At 44.0% G+C, this 18,697-nt stretch overlaps 2 protein-coding genes across 3 annotated transcripts in view; one reads left to right on the top strand and one right to left on the bottom strand.

Moving 5' to 3' along the window:
* Nucleotides 1-6,283: 6,283 nt before the first annotated feature.
* arf2a (ARF GTPase 2a) overlaps nt 6,284-18,697 on the bottom strand; it is an 87,144-nt gene continuing 74,730 nt past the window's right edge. The window contains exons 1-5 of one of the 2 annotated variants that reach the window (XM_084036349.1): nt 12,195-12,275; nt 9,621-9,775; nt 9,421-9,531; nt 9,202-9,326; nt 6,284-8,154 (exon numbers count right to left, since the gene is read on the bottom strand). In XM_084036349.1, the coding sequence (XP_083892475.1) occupies nt 7,993-8,154; nt 9,202-9,326; nt 9,421-9,531; nt 9,621-9,765 (543 nt within the window). In that variant the 5' untranslated portion in view covers nt 9,766-9,775; nt 12,195-12,275 and the 3' untranslated portion in view covers nt 6,284-7,992. Of the gene's footprint in view, nt 8,155-9,201; nt 9,327-9,420; nt 9,532-9,620; nt 9,776-12,194; nt 12,276-18,697 lie in introns of those variants that run through there. The other variant, XM_084036350.1, reaches the window with a different exon arrangement.
* Nucleotides 13,341-18,398, top strand: wnt9b (wingless-type MMTV integration site family, member 9B). The gene is made up of 4 exons (XM_084036341.1): nt 13,341-13,565; nt 14,101-14,354; nt 15,666-15,931; nt 17,212-18,398. Exons 1-4 carry the CDS (start codon nt 13,480-13,482, stop codon nt 17,671-17,673), a joined length of 1,068 nt encoding a protein of 355 aa, XP_083892467.1. The 5' UTR covers nt 13,341-13,479; the 3' UTR covers nt 17,674-18,398.

Below are 18,697 nucleotides of genomic sequence, written 5' to 3'. Positions count from 1 at the left end.
AGGCCTCCCAGGTAATCAAAATGTCATCAGAAAACACATAAAATGCAGGTGACATACAATCCAAGGGGCGTAATAATAGGTGTTAATGTGCATTTACGCAAATGAGTGTGTTAATGTGTCGACACGTTGGACATGTTGATGTGCAAACACTGTGAAAGACCCATATTAAAGCCATGCTGGTTGCTGAAAACACTGAACAATTTAGTTTAAAATGTAAGTACCTTAATTACATCGCAGGTGTTATTATTTATGTTAGCAGCTTACACTCCGAATGTCGCCACAACTCTGCCCAATGAAATTTTAAAAACGCAACTGGTGCAGAAATGGAGGCTATGCTAGAGGCAGTCTATTACAAAAGGGTAGTAAATTCATAGGTAATTTACTCACTGCATTTATATCTACACCCAAATACCGGCGCAGGAATCCAATATCCCACTATCAAAAATTAAATTAGCTATTTGTGTGTCATCTAGCATCAGCCCTCCTTCACACTTACAGGAATGTGGCACTCAGTCACAGTTGAAGGAGCCTTTGGCTTGAGGCTGCCTTGTTAACCCTTTAAAAGCATATCCTTCAAAAGGATCCTCTCACAGCCATTAAAACCAATGATGCCTTCAGGTGACCCTGCAGGAGACACATCCTGCTTTAGAGCATTTCACCCCCCCTTTGCTGGCGGACTACAAACCAACGCTAAAAAGGTGCATGTCGCCACCTAATGTCCCGTGAGCTACGTGGAGGCGCTGGAGGAGGTAAAACTCGGATCAAATACTACCGTTAAAACCGCGGGGAGAGACCCATTAGTGCTAGCTTCACAGCGGTGCGATCAGGCCCCGTCAAAACAATGCAGCAGTGTGCAGACACGTTTAAAATACAGTGCCTGCGGACGTGAGGTGAGTTGACTGTTGTAGGTCAAAGACGTCGCATTTAAGTTTATGTTCTGCTTGTTCAACAGCTGTTTGACAAATTGCTACTAAACTCATGCAGAGAGGATTTGAACTGCTATTTTAATTCTGGATTCTTATAATATGCCCAGAATAATTTACTCAGAATACAAATGTCATGTACCTGTAACATGGTGAAACCTTTTCTAATATATCCCGTCCATTATTTACATCCTGCTGTGGATTTGTCATTGGTCCATTTCCTGTTAGTTGACGTATGCCGCCTTTACAACGACACAAATTGCCAGGAGAGGGACTGTTTTTCCTAACAGCTGTATATCTGACTGAGAGGGGTGAGTCGAGCGTGTTGCAAGTAGTGAGAAAACAAACGATCAGCCCAGGGAGGACATTGTTGTCATAGAGATAATTGCTATGACCTGGATCATTTGTGAAACAGCACATTACTGCCTGATCCATTGTTTAAGAAACAATAGTGGAGATTGTGTATTGCTGATGGCTTGTTTTTGCCCGGTGGCGTCTATATCTTACCGAGGCACAAAGCCGCTCATTGCAGAGGTACGTCTTGCTGAGTAAGAAGCTTTGTGGAGCTGATGAGCCCGCTCCGCCGCTGTTTACTAATAAAATGACATCTGCAGTTTTATTGTTAGCCCTGGCGCCGACCATATTGCAGTGTGAATTATCAGGCGGCGCAATCTAAAAATGATTTGGGCCCGTTTGGATTTCATTCTCCGAGTTTTAAAATTCATGGTCTTGAAAGACGTGGTTTAGTTGTCCCCGAGGACTCAGAGGAACTCAGTTTGTCCTGGTTGTCCTCCTTATTTCTACTCCATCTCGGCTGCGAGAGCTCATCGACCCAGAAACACTTCTGCACATTCTGTGGCACAATAGATCTGCCCTCGCTTCAGTGGAAACTGGCCATCTGAGGTTATTAGAGGGGTCGGGCCGGGGAGAGGGGATGAATGTCAATGACGGTGTGACTTGGATGCAGTAAGACAAGACAACCTGGCAGAGGCTGTTCTGACAGTACACGCGAGAGAGAGAGCGCCACGGTAACCACTGCAACACATCGATCATCTTCGCAGGAACCCCACGCACATGCACTAATGCACAGATGTGTCACCGTAACCTTCACAGCACTACCCAATGACACTGCTCCTTCACAGGGCTTAATTGCGGCACGCGGCAAAGAGAAACAGGTACAAGAGCTAAATGTGGAGGTCTAAAATGTCCCACAATGATGGATGTCATCCCTCCTCGTGTCTACTAACACACAGTGAACCAAGACTGTTCCAATTACACCACAAACATTTGTCATCTTAGCCATTTTAAAAACAGAAATGCAGCACGGTTACTGCTGCTGAAGCACTTATGTCCGGTGGAGACTATAGAGAAAAATGTTTATTGGAGCCAATAAGCCATAGTCAGTCAGCCGGCTCAACAATAGCGATAATAAACGTCTGTTATCAAAAGTGTATTGGACGCCAGGTGGAATGTAGGGGGTGTGTTTGCTCTGCTAGCGCCTCTTACCGGCAGGGGCGGGTACTGGCTTAACAACAAGGTATGCCCTCTTACCCAGGGCAAGTAAAATGCCACTTCAGGCTAGTAACTATAGCAAACAAAACTGAACAAAAAAACAACACATTAAACACATTTTTACTAGATTAAGTAGCATTCATTCAAGTAGCATAGCGTTAGCTAGCTAGCTAATTTAACGGTTAGCCGAGCTCGTCGTTTTAAGCGGCCATGTTGGTCCAAACGCTTACCTCGGGACTCGAGTACTCAGTCATTTGCCTTGACGTTGTCTTGTTAACACGAGGAACAACCGAACAACTTGAGTTGTGTGGCGAACAGGTGTCTGCAGGTGAGCTAAACGGAGCAGGCGGCGTAGTGGAGCCGTTCCACCGCAGCGCCTCGGATCGAAGAGTGCGCTCGATACGCGTCACGGCGTGCGCCGAACGTCAGGTGAGGCGGGAACATTTCTTCTTCGCTCTCTCTCGAATACATTGGATAAATAATCAACACTGCATTTGGAAGTAGGCTGTATCTTGTTGTGTTATTGTTGCCGGACGTGTCTTTTATTGAAGTAAAAGTAGCAATACTATAGTGTAGAAAAACTAAGAGTAAAAGTACATTAGCTAGCATCATAATATACCATCTATTATACAAAGTACTAAAGGAAAAAAGTACTCATTATGCAGATCATTTATATTTTATTATATTGTAGGCTATTACATTATATAATATATGATATTAAATTAAATTATATTAGTATATGTTACATTATATAATAATACATTTTATTTATAGAGTGGTTTTCATCAATATTTTAACTAAAGATGCATTCATGCGTAAGCATTATTTTAATGTTGCAGCTGGTAAAGGTAGGCCTATTTTAATGATACTCTATATACTATTCTATACTTTACTACTATATATACATGTATATATAGTAGAGATATATGAGATAGTAGAAGTAATAGGTTTAAGATACAATCTAGTATTTAGTAAATGTTCTCGGTTACTTCCTCACCACTGTGGTATTCATATTAAAATGTTCTAGTTTGTTCTTTTTCCTTACAAGACCACAAATTCAGCTGCATTATGAAAAGAAAGACTTCTTGGCCTCTGCGTTAGATCCCCTGCCAATCAACTGGACAAATCCCGTGTTCCCATGGCGATGTGTAACTTGCCTTCGTGGAAAGGTGCGGTGACTGGTGAACTCTGTGTCCTGTGCCGTGTGTGGGTGGATGGACAGGATTTAAAATACCAGCCCAGTTACAGGCGCACCGCTGAGCACCTTCTGTGACTTCTGCAGGCCAAGAAATGCAACTGACCATTAATGTTACACATGCATGCGTCGAGCTTGTAGACACACAATGTTGTAGTGGATAGAGAAGATTTATTTGCACTGTTAGAGCATTTAATCACTGCAATAAACACATATTTATAATACAAATAAAAATGACCTTTTATACCTTGTTTTTGGTTGTTTTTTGCTGCTAAACATTCAAACCAGGCAAAGATAAATCTCACAGAGAGATGCTGGATGATGTATATGTGACTACATCTTCGTCTTCTCCCTCCTACACATTACAATTCATTACCAATATCCTTTGATTGATCTTCAAGGGTGGATCATTGATGCAGCTGGTCGATGACAAACAATGGTGCAGTGCCTCGGCTCCCCTGGGACGGAGGCCATCATCGGTGTGGAAGAAGTACAATTACTTTACCACAATGTATAGGTATTCTCCTACGAGTAAAGGTCTCTCTATCTCTTTCTCTCTCTCTCTAAGATAATGCATCATTTTCATATTCAAGCATAACATTTCAGAAAATGTACAATACATAAAATAAATGATTGCAGTAGAGTAGTCAAAAGCACTTGAAACAGATACTTTAAAGAAGAAGAACTGATTCAACTTCGTTACTCAAGTGAAAGTGAAAAAGTACAAGCTCAAAATATAGTAAAATCACTTTAAAGTACAAAAATGTACTCAAAGTAAAATAAATATTCCTATGAAGGACATTTCTACTGCTAACTGAATCTCGGGTCATATTAATAAAACAATAATAAATGGATAATTCCCCTCAAATGCATTAAAACTAAAGAAACACGCCTGTTTTGAAAATGTAAGGAGTAGAACGTACAGATATTTGTTTTAAAATGCAGTAAAACTTGTTGTAAGTTCAGAAAATTCTACTTATTACAGTAACTAATTATTTATGTGTATTTGGACTTCGTTACTCCCCGTTAACTGAAAAGTAGCTACAAGCTGTCAAATAAATGTACTTAAAAACAATAATAACCTCTTGAATCAAATCTGTATAAAGGAGCACAAAACTGAAATACCTCAAAACTGCATTCCAGTACAGAACTTGTGTAAAAGTACTTGGTTGCCTCCGGAGGTCATGGAGAAATAGTAAGCATGTGAGTGGTTTATTGAGGGAGGGATGCTGCTGCAAGCCTGACATGATGGCGGGGTGAGTGAATGGTTAATGTGCTGTGAAGTCACACGCCAAGGTGAGATTCAGTGGATCCGCAGAGACTTAAGGTCAAGTGTAGTGCAGTGTGTGTGTGTGTGTGTGTGTGTGTGTGTGTGTGGGGAGAGAGTGGTTCTACATATCCCATTAGAATTATTTTAGGTGTGAGAGACCGAGCTGGATTATGATCAAGATGGCAAATGTGTCGACCGAGTGAAGGTGATTCAGATCAACCTCAACCTCAATCACAAAGCACAAGCTTCCAAATAAAAATATGAGGTCGTTGAGCGTCTTGTGATGCCATTATAGAAGGCAGCTGTTGCGAGGAGAGGGAGGGTCTACGGGGACGTGATCATAGTCGACCCCCCGTCCCTCTGTGCCAAAGCATGTGCACCCCGATCTCCATGAAAACCTGTATCTTAGCATCTTAAGCTTGCCTCCTGCTCTCCCTTCTCCATGTCTACTCAGCCGCTCTCTATAAATACGCGAGGTGCTGTTTCCAAGGTAACAACTCTATTGAGGATTGGCCACCTAAAATCTAGATGGAATGGGAAAGGAGGGTGAGCCGTGGTCTGCGGGCCCCTCTGGTTGTCAGGAAAAGACCCCCGGTCTCCGCTGCGTCGCCGTCCTGTGCAGTGTGGCCCCTTGGGGGACTCTCCGTCTTCATTAACCTCATATGTCAGCCTCCAAGCTACACCTCAGGCCTGTGATGCAGAGGCACGTCGACAAAAATGACTCCCATTGGTGTCATGATATGTGCTTTAGGTCTGATCTCTTACTAAATGGATGATTTGCATATCAATCATGTCACTCACCTCACTGAAAATGCTGGAACATTCCTAGTCTACTTCTTTTTTCCTTCTTGTAACGTTGCTGCAGTCCATTATAGTGCACTTTAAAGTCATGGACTTACCTATTAGCAGACTAGAACATGCATACGTTTAATTCATTATGAGTGGACATATTTTAATTAAATAAATGACAGTAAGATTATTCTGGTAACATGTTGGTATGATAACTGTATCACTGAAATTTTTCCTGGTGTGGAGACCAGTTTACCTGTTAAAATGTTCACACCTGCATAAAGGCAAATATGATAGAATACCAACGCTTATTCTACTCTTTTTGTTGCTTTATTTTGAAAGGATTTACTGGAAGCGGCAGCGTCTCCTCTCAAGTTACCTGCTTGTCTTTAGAATGATGGGTGTTTACTGCCCTCTAGTGGTTACACTCAGGAAATGCATTACATTCAATTTGTCAATGCCATCTCTTTTGATTACGTGTATCACTTCTTGTGAATGCTGTCAAAACAAATATCGTTTTTATTGTGCATCATTTTTAACATTTTATTATTATTATATCTTATTATTTCCAATGAAGAGGCCAGTAAAACTATGAACAATAGAGATCTCTTTATTATAGTGCATTCATCAGATGTAAAAAAAGAATAAGAAAGTCATCAAAACGTACATACATGATATACCTCGACAGTTAAAGTTTCACATCCGAACAAGTGTAGGTGGATGGAGGCAAGTTAAAAATACATCGTCTACAAAATATTATGTACATTTTAATTCCTTGATGTAAACCAGATCACGTCATGTATCCTATAAACGCTACTGATGTCTAAGAAACACCCCAGAGGTAAAACAAAGAAAACCCAAAGAATAGCCTAAACTTCCCAAGAAAACGTCTAAATATCCAGCTGTAGAAAACAGAAGCGTGTGTAAAAACTGTGTTACTGGTGCAACTTTCTTACTTTAACCGTCTACCAGTGTAGAACTATGGGGAGGGTTTATTGTCTGTGGGTTCATTGCAGAGGCAGAAGCAGCAGCCGCTGTCTTCACACCTGAGCTGTGCAAGTTCACGAGGTTGTGCAAATGGCATTAGAGGGACGTAATATAAATAACCCCGAGGGGAAGCGCCCTGGCTACATGCAGGGGGGGACACCATGAAGCCCGGAGCATAAAGGAAGGATTTACAGTGCTGAATCATACAGCGGGCCCGGAGCAAACACTTCCAGTCTAACTGTACCGTGTGGTCAAGAGCAGGTGTGCCCTCCAGAACGGCGGTTCTCAACCTGAGAGGAAAAGGCGGTGGTGCGGTAACCGTTGGGGGTCGCCAGATGGTTGTGGAGGAAGAAATAAAAGAAGATTTTAAAAAGAAAAATAACATATTTTACACTGGCGAATGGGTTTAAAATGACATCATCTGTACCGGTGATGTCATTTGTCTCGGAATAGATTTTATGGACTGCGTTTGTGAGAGTCGCATCAAAAATCCACACTGCCTGGAGCACAGTGCACAACGCCTCGGTGCTCGCTGTTAGAACGAAAGGTTGAGAACCACGACTCTAGAAATACAGGAACGTCACGCTCTGCGAGCAAATTTAAAAGTGACTCAAACTCAAGGTGCCCTTTCTGAATCAAACCAATTGGTCACTCAAAAGACGCCACATCAGCGTAGTTTTAAGTAAACCAGGTCGAAACACACAGTAACATGATAAAAAAACCCCCCATCAAATAGAAAAGAGACCCTGCAGACGAACAAGCTGTAATTAAAAAGACCCACACAGCACCATGAGGTCACACCTGAACACGCCTCCATATACGTAAACATACAATCGGGATGGATCGCTTAATCCTCGAGGCCACGTGAAAATAATGATCAGGTTATTGCCGTGTAAGGAGGGATCACTTTCAGAGGTGGGACTGAATTTAATATAAAAATAGAAGAAATGATTCACCAAAAAAAAAAAAAAGCAAAGTTATTTTCAGGACTCTGACCATTAATAGGACCTGCAGCATATAGACTTGATGATACAAACAACAATTCTGACACATTATGTATCCAGTGTTCACAACAGTCAAAGCTTAAATACACCAATTAAAAAAATGGAATCTGATCTGTCGCTAACTGGAGCGGAGACCGGCGCCTTTCGGATGTGCCGACGCTGGAGGAACGATGCACAACGTGGCTGCTCACACTCACCCATCCATTGGTGCACAGGTGAAGGGGAGCACCCGCCGAGGGCCCACCGCTTCAGAGAAAAGAGAGGAAAAGGGGGAGAGCGAAACAGGACGGGAGGGGGAGGTGGAGCGCCGGATCATTTCCCTTTCTTTAGCTGATTTGAAAGCCAGTCGAGACCCTCGTACAGACCGTCTCCGCTAGTGGCGCACGTGGCCTGGATGTACCAGTTACGAGTGCGCAGCGAGTGGAGGCCCAGCTTGTCTGTGATCTCGGCTGCATTCATGGCATTGGGCAGGTCCTTAAAGAGCAGAAGACACTTCATTACACCACAAGAAGGGGAAAAAAGCAACCAACATTCATCCTTTTCCAGGCTACTTAGCTTGTATAATATACAGGATCTGTATCATTGTAAAATTCTACTCAAAGTTAAGAAGTGATATGCCGTTCCAGATCAATGCTATACAAATGATGGCCCTTTAATATTGTGTGGCATACCTAAATGATGATTAAATATGTATATATAATATCAGACACCCTGTAGCATACTAAATCTAAAGCACCTTATTTTTCAGGAGCAGTCCTGAGTTTATAATCCTAAATTATTGACATAATATGAAAGTTTAACTGGGAAAACAAACAGTCTCTTGGTTATATACGATGCTGTTACAGCAGGCTGGTGTAAAGGAGAGCAGCGCTGCAACGCTGGCAGGCTGAGGCGGACAAAACATGGCGGAGTAGCCAACACCAAGCCATAAAAATGTGGCCGACACGGGCCCCAAAGGGGGGGATCCCTGGGATCAGCTCAGGACATCTGAGCCTGGAGCCGAGCCGGAGATCCGGCGCTTCCACCAGACGAGCCGCAGCTCATTTCAGAAGTTTGCCAGGAGCATCTCTGCGCTGCTCCGAGTCTATTTCTGACGGCGCCTCGGTCGTTACTCACATGGAGCCAGGCAACATAATAACCGGCACTGATCGTTAAATAAAGGTACAAAATAATTATGAGGGTGCATCTATTTTTAAAAAGCCGCGAATGTTTGAGACTTTTTACAGTATTAACTTTGTCTGCAGGCTGCAGCACGACGAAAAGTAGTAAATAACAACACATTGTCCGTAGTGAATGTTAATGTAATATACTGTTTCAGTTTACTTTGCATGAAACATGACATTGGATTCTATTAAAATGAATCTCAATTTATCTGGTTGGTTTATATAAGTTTTGTAGGAATGTCCTATGTAACTGTTTATTTTCATATTTTAATATATTGACGGCTAATTGATAGGTACCAGATTCTCCCACTAATGATGCTCGTTTTTTGTCTTTTTAAGAACAGTAAAACAAATTCACCTGTTTGTTGGCAAACAAGAGCAGCAGAGCATCCGTCAGCTCATCCTCGGACAGCATTCGCATCAGCTCCTCCTTGGCCTCGTCGACTCGCTCCCTGTCATTACTGTCCACCACAAAGATGATGCCTGCAAACACACAGCAGGTGAGGGAGGAGGTGGACGGAGGTGGACGGAGGTCTCCACGTGTACTGGAGAGGTGAACACGAAGGAAGTCTCTCACCTTGTGTGTTTTGGAAGTAATGCTTCCAGAGCGGCCGGATCTTGTCCTGACCCCCGACGTCCCACACTGTAAAACTGATGTTCTTGTACACGACCGTCTCCACGTTGAACCCTGTGGATGAAACGAAGACGGTGGATGGATGGAACAAAGGGGTGTGGTATCTTGCCAGTGGGAGGAACTCCACTGAGGGGAGGACTCACCGATGGTCGGGATGGTAGTAACGATTTCTCCCAGCTTGAGTTTGTACAGGATGGTGGTCTTTCCTGCAGCATCCAGTCCCACCATCAGGATCCTCATCTCCTTCTTGCCAAACAAACCTTTAAATATGCTTCCGAATGCACCCATGTTGGTTCACCTGCAGCAGGACAAGCATAACTGAGCGGTCAAGTCTATAAATATGGATACAACACGACAGAGAGATCATTATTGGAGTAGTAGCTGCTGGATTTTATCCGTCTGAAAATATTGACTTTATGAGCTTGAATGTTTAATATGAAATCAAAGTTTAACTGGCAACCCCTGAGAACAGACATGATGCGATCCGGAGAAGACAAATCATTCTGTTAGAATGAGAAAAACACTTATTCACTCGTAAATGATCCGAGTACAGACGCCGGCTGCAGAGAGCACATTAACCAGACAACAAACAAGCTTCGTTTTTGGCTTGTTATCGAGTTTCTCACATAATTAATGTTATTTCGCAAACATATGGCCTGCGCCGCGCGCCCGCGTCTGTCATTTTTAAAGCGGCAAAAGCTGTCAGGTTTTGTTCCCAAGCCGATGATAATAAGTGCTGCCGAGGTAAACAAGTTCACGCCATTACACTTCAGATCAAAGGAGCGCTGAGTAAAGTTGGCTGTCTGTTTATATCCCAGCTCAGAGAATTTCAATTACATTTCTCCCCAGGGTTTCTTTTTACAGTGTATACAACACATATAGCATATAAAAAAATATATAATCCATTAAAGCAACGCTACCTTGACTTGGATGGATTCATCAGCCAATTAAAAATGGAACGTTTTTACACTGTGCACTTTTAAATACTCTCTAAAGGCTTTTTATAGCCGTCACTCTCCTGCATGCTCACCTCACTCTCTCATTCTGAACTAGTTACCTAGTTTCACACAATATCTTTACGTAAAATTCACCATCTACGATAGAACTTATCATCATAGACTGGAGGTCACTTGTCAGAAAACATCACATATTAAAATAAATGATTTATTTAATGCAATTTTTGCAGTTACACACCCTTTTTCCGTTGATTAATCGCAGCTCTAAATGGGTTTGACAGTAATAAAATAAAAATGTCAAATTTCCCTTCAACCGCTTCAACATTCACCGTATCCTGTATCCTCGCTAGTCATGTTATGCTCCACGGTAACAAGATCAGACTGGGTAATTAAATAAAAACAACAGAACATTCCAGAGGCTGTAAATCATGTTTCTGTTGCGTTTTCCCCTCAACAAACCCCACTGCCTGCCTATATCTGCCGTTTTTTCCTAAAGCGTAGGAATGTGCCCTCTTTCTCTCACTTGAGTTTGCCTTATCTCTATTGCAAATCTTCAGCTGCATATTTAACACACAGCTGAGCAGAACGAGCCGAGGCACGTTGTCTGGAGTGTCCTCCTCCTCCCTATGTAGCCTCAAACTCATCCTCCCACTTCTAGGAGCATTAACCACACCGCGCTGAGACAAATGAGTCAGTGAATCGGATATAAACGATTTATCAAGACAGAAAAAACAAGAGTTTTAGTTCAATAAATACAGGTTCATGCTTATCTCCCACCTATATTAAAGAGAACATTAATTTACACTCACTTTCTATCTATCTATCTATTTAAATGCACATTGTTTTGTCTGTAGATCCATAACCTGGTGTCCAGCATGCATCTTCCTGCCTCGGTCCATCGGGAATTAACATTTTGAAGGCCTAAATCCCTGACTTTGCTGGGAAGCTGAAGGCTGGATTACACAGGAAGCAGAAAGATAGAAAGCTCTCGATAAAAGACAGAGGATTCATATTAAATACATGAGGTTTTAACCTGTCTATCCTGGGGTTTTGTGATGGTATTTTTCTCACGTTGTATTGATATTTTTTGATCGATTATGAAAAGTCACGTTGCAGAACCATAACAAGCCTATTATATGATATATGATCTATATAATCTCATCAGAGGATGAGGCTTCTGCTGTTGAATCTGCTGCTCCTTTTGCGTAAACAGCTACGTCAGGTTAATGTTTACGCAACAATTCTCTCCAGCGTCATTAGTGGGGTTTTCCGGGTGTTACTTAATAAAGCAGAAGTCTGAGATGTTCTTTAGTCAAATAAATATAAATGTTTTTAAACTACACCGCCCATAAACCAACAAACTACTGACATCAACGTGTTTAGCGTCGCCTTTGTGAATACGGTTTGACGTTACGTTCAGCCTCGTAACGTTAGCTTGGGTACGTAGCTAACGTCAACTGCCCCGCAATTTAAAAACGTTAACGTTAAACCACAACACACAAGCTAACAGGAAGTCACCGTTAAGTCGTTATTAATGAGATAGAGATGAAACTACGTTGCGTAGAATTACAAAAACATTCAGAGATTAAATGTTTAAAAAAAAAAAAAACTTTTCTGAGCAGACACCGTCGGTTTAAAGTTAAACGGCTAGCTAAACTTCATGACGACATACAGCAAACTAAAGACGTCAACAGGTGCTTTATCTTTCCGGTTAGTTGGAATTAATAATGTATATATGTGACACAGAAATAACTGTTGTACCTTTGCTGGTGCTTCTCAATCCTTCTTTCTTCCTGGTCCCGTTCAATATACAGCAGTTTGGCTTTTTCCGGTGTCATCATCGTCTTCTGTACTCATGTCGCCGCCCTGTGGCCTGACTAGGAATTACAACTATAAAAAAACGTGTGATAGTGCTGTTTCTGGCAGCCTGATGCCAGTGTGTCCACTGTTTCTCTATCCAAATCAATTCATAAAATTAAAAAAATTATAATTTAGTCCAGAGGGACTCAAAACGAAGGCATAGTTATACAATATTTTTTTTTTTAAACATGGAAGATACAGGAGACAGCACGACACAGACAAAGTAAATGTCAATAAATATAGTCTAATGGTAGAGGTTGGAAGTAACAATGTACAAATACTTGCAATGGAAATACTGTCTGGTTCCAATGCCACAGTTGTAAGGATTTGCTGATTTTCTGATATTATACAATAATGTCTTACATATTATCGACCAAATGATTATTCAATCTATCTGCTTTGGTCTCACTTTAACTCCATGAAATCAATCAGATTGAGTTCCTACATGAACTCCACTAGATGGGGCTCCATCCATGGCTGTTTCCCTCTGAAGGACCAGTGAAATGTGAACGTGCAGAGTGTGTGTAGCTCTGCTGGGAGAGCAGGCTGCAGGTCCTCTAATAACACACTGCATGTTTGTGTCCTCTAATCTCAGGACTCGTGGGTCACTCACTCCTCGTCCATACGGTTCTCTTCAATGCAGTGCTTTCATTTGTTTGGTGGACTTTGCTGTCTAATTGTAATGATTATAATGTAATAACTTATATGTCTAAACTGGGGATTTTTTCTCTCTCTCTTTTTGCTTTCTCTATGATTAAGGACACTTCAGGCTGCTGCCCTTGTGGGTTTAACTTGGGTCCTGCTGGAGCGATTTGAGGTTTTGATCCCAGTGCGTAACCAGGAGGGTCTGGAGACGTGAACATCCTGGTGATGGGTCCTCCAGGTGTCTTATCACAGCAGGTAAAACCCGCTCATTTCGCAGCTCCGTCCACCTGGGTGGCGTTCCGGTGGGAGGGAACATACAGTAACAATATCGAGGGAATCCAATGAGGGTGCAGCAAGATGATGCTCCCACACCCCCCTCCTCCTCCAAAGGGCCCTGCCTCCCAGCGGACCACTGGGCCCGGCGCGCCGGATTGAACGTCTGTGTGTATGTGGAGCCGTTTAAAGAGGTGCGCCGACCAGACGGCACAGACTTTCTCCGTTGAAGAATCAGCGAGATGAAGAGCAGCGCCAACCCGGCACCATGCGCTCCAGGCTCCCACGGACCGCCTGCCTATTGCGACTCGCCGCGCTCTGCATCCTTCTCTCGCACTCTGCAGCTTATTTTGGGTTAGCCGATTTCCTTTTTTTTCTCCTCCAACTTCTGCCCATCACCTTAATTCACTTGCCTTTGTTGTTTTAACCCTTAGAGGAGATCAAAACAACGACCATTGCAGGCTTCAGCCAAATTACGCACGCGTAATTACGCACAAACTGGTAAATTGTCATTGCGTTGTGCGAAACCGATACAGAAAACTGTCGTGTTTATCTGTTGCAATAAACCATATTTACCACAGGTGGCAATTTAAGATGCGTCTCAACCAAATGCATCCGAGTTATGTGGCTAATTTTTACGCGTTTTTCCTGGATTTTTTAAAATAAGCGCGCATTTCGGATTTCTACTGTTTTATCATCAACAAGGAAATCTAAAATGCTTTTATAATATATATATTTTAAGTGGGAAGTCTGAGTAAACGCTGCAAAACAAAGTCACGTGTTCCATTAGATCTAATAATTAAAGCAGTGACGGAATAAATATTGAAATATTTTAAAGGCTCGCTTACAAACGCAGTAATTTACATTTAATGTGTTCTTTCTTTCCCAGGCTGACGGGTCGGGAACCCTTGGTGTTTTTACCGGGCCCGTTTTCCAATGAACCCCCGACCGGGAAGGCCCACCTGAAGCAGTGCGAGCAGATGACGCTGACCCGGCGGCAGAAGAGGCTGTGTCGCAGGGAGCCCGGTCTGGCCGAGACGCTGCGGGAGTCGGTGCGCCTCAGTCTCCTCGAGTGTCGCTATCAGTTCAGGAACGAGCGCTGGAACTGCAGCCTGGACGGCCGAGGAAGCCTCCTGAAGAGAGGTGAGACTGCACACTTCAACGGGCTTTCAAGCATTTAGTCGGCTGGTCTCGAACCCGCGAACCATCCGGCCACGCATAGTGCTCGTTTTCTGTCTCCATCACTCAAGTTAGATGACATGCGGTGAGTTTTACATGCGTCCTCTGAGCAGCACATCTGGCTGCAAAACATCTGGAAACCAAGAAATGATAGAAGAACTAACGTGTTCATATTGTATATCTCATTATTATTATTATTATTATTATTATTATTATGTTGTGACTCATAAGGAACATTTTCATTTAAGATCACATCAATTATCACAGAAAAGAATCAAAGTAATATCAGTTAATATATAAGATTATGAAAGAAAATACTTGTTGAGACTCTGTTGTTCTTATTGGTTGTTGCTGCTTCATGATTACAAACTTTAGGGAAGATGAAACACCGTCTACGGTTTCCTTCCTGCCTCACTGCTTTCAGCTGCATCTGGAGAGATTACTAGAATATAACGTCTTATTAATTACAGACCTGACAAAAGCGACTATGTTATTTAAAGTCATTCTCACGCAACTGTCCAACCAAAGCTTCCCTTTTATTCTGTGTTACGTAAGATGTTCTGCACGGTCCCTTGACTTGATGCAACTCCCTGAGAAAAAAGTTTTTTTTCCATGACTTGACACAACCATTGATTAGCAGCACTTGACCAAAAAAAGATATGCCCATACTAAATCACCATATTGAATATAGCTCAAGTCCCCTGCAGGTCCGCCGTGCACAGAAAATGCTTTATGCATATGGATATCAGTGTGTGGGAGAACATGAACAGGTCAGCACGGAGGTAATGAGGGAGTAGGACGCCAAGAAATGCGGTGCGGTGGAGTGTGCTCGAGCCCTGTGGTTATTTTTATCTCAGGAAAGCGCCCATTCCCAGAGGAAAAGGGTGGCACGATTACCCACTTTCAGCTGGGAAAATCCTTCCTAGTCAAAATAATAATTAATTGGATCAAAATATACCCTGGCGACGGCTCTGGGTGAAGCAAATAACAGTGCGTAACCAAAAGGAAAAGGTCGAGAGGGGGAATTATGACACAAGAAAACTTGCAGAATAATGTTGAGGTTGTAGTAAACCATGACAACGTAGTGAGCTCTTTGTAAGCAGAGAGGCTTAAAGGCTCACGCTGTGGCACAAAAGATATTTGATGATTGTAAACTATGAATTCATGCCTTCAGCATATGTTGCACTTAATATCTGATCGCTTTTTAATAGCTGTGTGAATCTGTCCTGCACAAAAAACAGATTTTTTAATGTTTTTTTTTTACATCCATCCCAGCATTCAAGGAGACGGCCTTCCTGCTGGCCGTGTCCTCGGCGGCGCTCACCCATGCGCTCGCCAAAGCGTGCAGCTCCGGCCGAATGGAGAGGTGCACGTGCGACGACTCCCCCGGCATCCAGCATCGAGAAGCGTGGCAGTGGGGGGTCTGCGGCGACAACCTGAAATACAGCACCAAGTTCCTCAAGAAGTTCCTCGGCCAGAAGAAGGCCAGCAAGGACCTGAGGGCCCAAGTCGCCCCCCATAACATCAACGTGGGAATTCGGGTGAGTGTGAACGAGTGAGAAGGAGCAGAAATGTTGCTTCTCGGAGCCCAAAGCATCACAAACGTCACCTCCACCTGAGTCACTCTGATCCATTAGCTGGGATGAAATCACAGAACTGCCAGACAAACGCCCCCCTCGCTCGTCGTTGGCCTTGGCGGATAAAGCGGCGGAGACGAGATGGCTGTGGGATCTGTGGGAGCCAGGTGTTCTCAGACATGATAAAGCTTGCTGTGCGGGCCTTACAGAAAATTAAAGGGTCTCATGTCGGAGAGAACGATTATAACCTCCTTTTTAATATACGAGCAAGCATTTTTTTCCACTTACTGGATGGCTGTGCTCTTCATAAATCCAGCTAATGTTCATAAGTATCGGTGTGTGTGGCTCTGAAGTGGCAGGCCTCGGGGTCCGACGGCTCACACCTACGTCGAGCCGCTGGAGACGAAACAGAAAAGAAAACAGGAACCGTCTTATCTCATCTTTACTGCCTTTAAATGTTTTCCTCACTTTATGTGAGGAGAGACCACGGAGGCCGCGTGAACAAAAAAACCTGAAGTGGTCTCCCAGTAATGGTGCTGTGAAGCCCCCCGAGGGGTTCATACCTGCAAAGGGAGGGACTAAGCAGCACTTTTCAACCCCAGAAGTTCCCTCTGGCTCCCTCTCCGTGTGACCTGTCTCTGGCCCCCGCCGAGACAGCCGCTCTCAGGCTGAGTGATGGCGCTCTCATCGCTGACCATCGAGCCGTCGGGTGAACTATTAACCCAAATCAAAAAAAACAAAACAAAACAAAAAAAAGCCACATGCTGCATTTTTTTTGGCACTTCTCGCGCAGAAATTCTTATCAATGTTTTCCATGAGCAGGCATGTACAAAGAACAGGGTGGAGAGATTCCACTGTCTGCACCAGTTTGTCACCTGTGCCTCGGGCTTCGGGGGGAAGAGACAGGAGAGAAGCAGACAGAGCTAGTTTCAACACATTGGGGGGAGAGAAAAAATTGCAAGAGCTGTCCAAGTGAGAAATGTGAGGTAAATGAAATACGACATTCTGAACAGCCCCCCCCCTCCCTCCTCAATCCATTATGTCAAAATTTCTTGAGTTGGGCTGAAGGCACACTATCCGCTCCGCAGACCACCACCCTTGACCCCCTTCCCACCCTGCAGGAAACTGTCTCACCCCGTCCAGATAGATCTCCCAGATAAGAGGCCAGGTAGTTAATCAAACAGGAAAAAAGCTGACACCTCTGCCCCTTTTTTTCTTCCTCTCCTCCTCCCCTCCCATCTCAGGCAGTGAAGAGCGGCCTGAAAACAACCTGCAAGTGTCACGGCGTCTCCGGCTCCTGCGCCATCCGGACCTGCTGGAAGCAGCTGTCTCCCTTCCACGACACGGGCCGGCTGCTGAAGTACCGCTACGACACGGCGGTGCGGGTGCTGAGCGTCACCAACGCGGCCACCGGCGAGACGGAGCTGGCGGGGCCCCGGCGCCACGGCCAGAGCCTCCGCACCACCGACCTGGTCTACCTGGAGGACTCCCCCAGCTTCTGCAGGCCGTCGCGTTACTCCCCCGGCACGGGCGGCCGGTCGTGCGCCAAAGACACCAGCTGCCAGAGCCTGTGCTGCGGCCGGGGCTACAACACGGCCATGCGCCTCACCAGCCTGTCCTGCCACTGCCAGGTGCGCTGGTGCTGCCACGTGGAGTGTCAGACGTGCGTGAGGGAGGAGGAGGTGTACACCTGCAAGAACGCATAACACACGTCCAACAGAGAAGAAGTGCAAAAGAACAGAAACAGACAATCAGTGACCCTGCATATTATTTGGGGAGGAATACACACTTGTAACGTTCTAATATCGCTGGTTATTTCTGCTAATCATCCCAGATGTTCTCAAACTTGCTTTTAACTCTCGCTGGATGCACTGAAACCCCACTCCTCTGGGGTCAGGGGGGAACCGAGCTCTTAAAACAGGTACTGGACTGGACCGGACCAGTACGACGTCTGCAAGGGGGGGGGGAGCTCTGACGGTGACTTTTGTTGCGTTGCAATGGCGTTGGCCCCATCCACTTGACTATTTATTGTATCAATCATTGTGTCTGTCGTACTGCTGCTTTATGGTTAACCTTCTCGTTAAAAAAAGAAAAAAAGAAAAGAAAAAAAAGGCCTTAAAGGAATCCACCTGTCTGTCGTGTCTCTGCTGAAGAGGAAATGTCTGATTTAAAAAGCACTTACTGTAAGTTGCTCTTGCTACATATGATGCAAAGTTTATAATTAATCCTAAGAAATGTAATAGCTCTAACGTATGTGTTTGAACAGAATCACTGTACGCGTCGGAGGGATGAGGATGATGAACATTGTAACAAACATTAACAGGGTTATTGTGTAAAGACGCGGCCGGGTTTCAGTTGCTCTTATGGAAATGTCTATGGAAATGTAGCCTGATGTGAGCTCACACAACAAAGGGTGGGGGGGGGGGGGGGGGGGGGCACACAACACTGTCTTTGAAAACAAACAAAAGAATGATAAACGCTGATTTTCTGAACATACCAGCCCTCCTCTTGTATTTCTTCTATTTATAGAAACACGCCGTGCTTTAAAGTTTAAAATTGCCCCCGCCTTTTCAACTCTGGATGCCTTTGAAGTGGGCTAATCATTCTCCTTATTTACCCAAATTGCTAATCAAAGACCCCCCCCCCCAAACCCCCATGTTTCCTCACTTATCCTCGTAACCGAGGCGACCCTCATGTCTCCATGTGTGCCGGTTCAAAAGTGCACGTCAA

This window comes from Eutrigla gurnardus, assembly GCF_963514095.1.
Source record: "Eutrigla gurnardus genome assembly, chromosome: 20".
Lineage (NCBI taxonomy): Eukaryota > Metazoa > Chordata > Actinopteri > Perciformes > Triglidae > Eutrigla > Eutrigla gurnardus.
The sequence above is the reverse complement of the archived record's forward strand: the minus strand, read 5'-3'. Positions and strand labels throughout refer to the sequence as shown.

Coding starts and splice junctions, on each gene's coding strand:
- wnt9b (XM_084036341.1), top strand. CDS start 13,480: ATGCGCTCCAGGCTCCCACGGACCGCCTGCCTATTGCGACTCGCCGCG. Junction 13,566..14,100: donor CACTCTGCAGCTTATTTTGG/GTTAGCCGATTT, acceptor TTTCTTTCCCAG/GCTGACGGGTCGGGAACCCT. Junction 14,355..15,665: donor AGGAAGCCTCCTGAAGAGAG/GTGAGACTGCAC, acceptor CATCCATCCCAG/CATTCAAGGAGACGGCCTTC.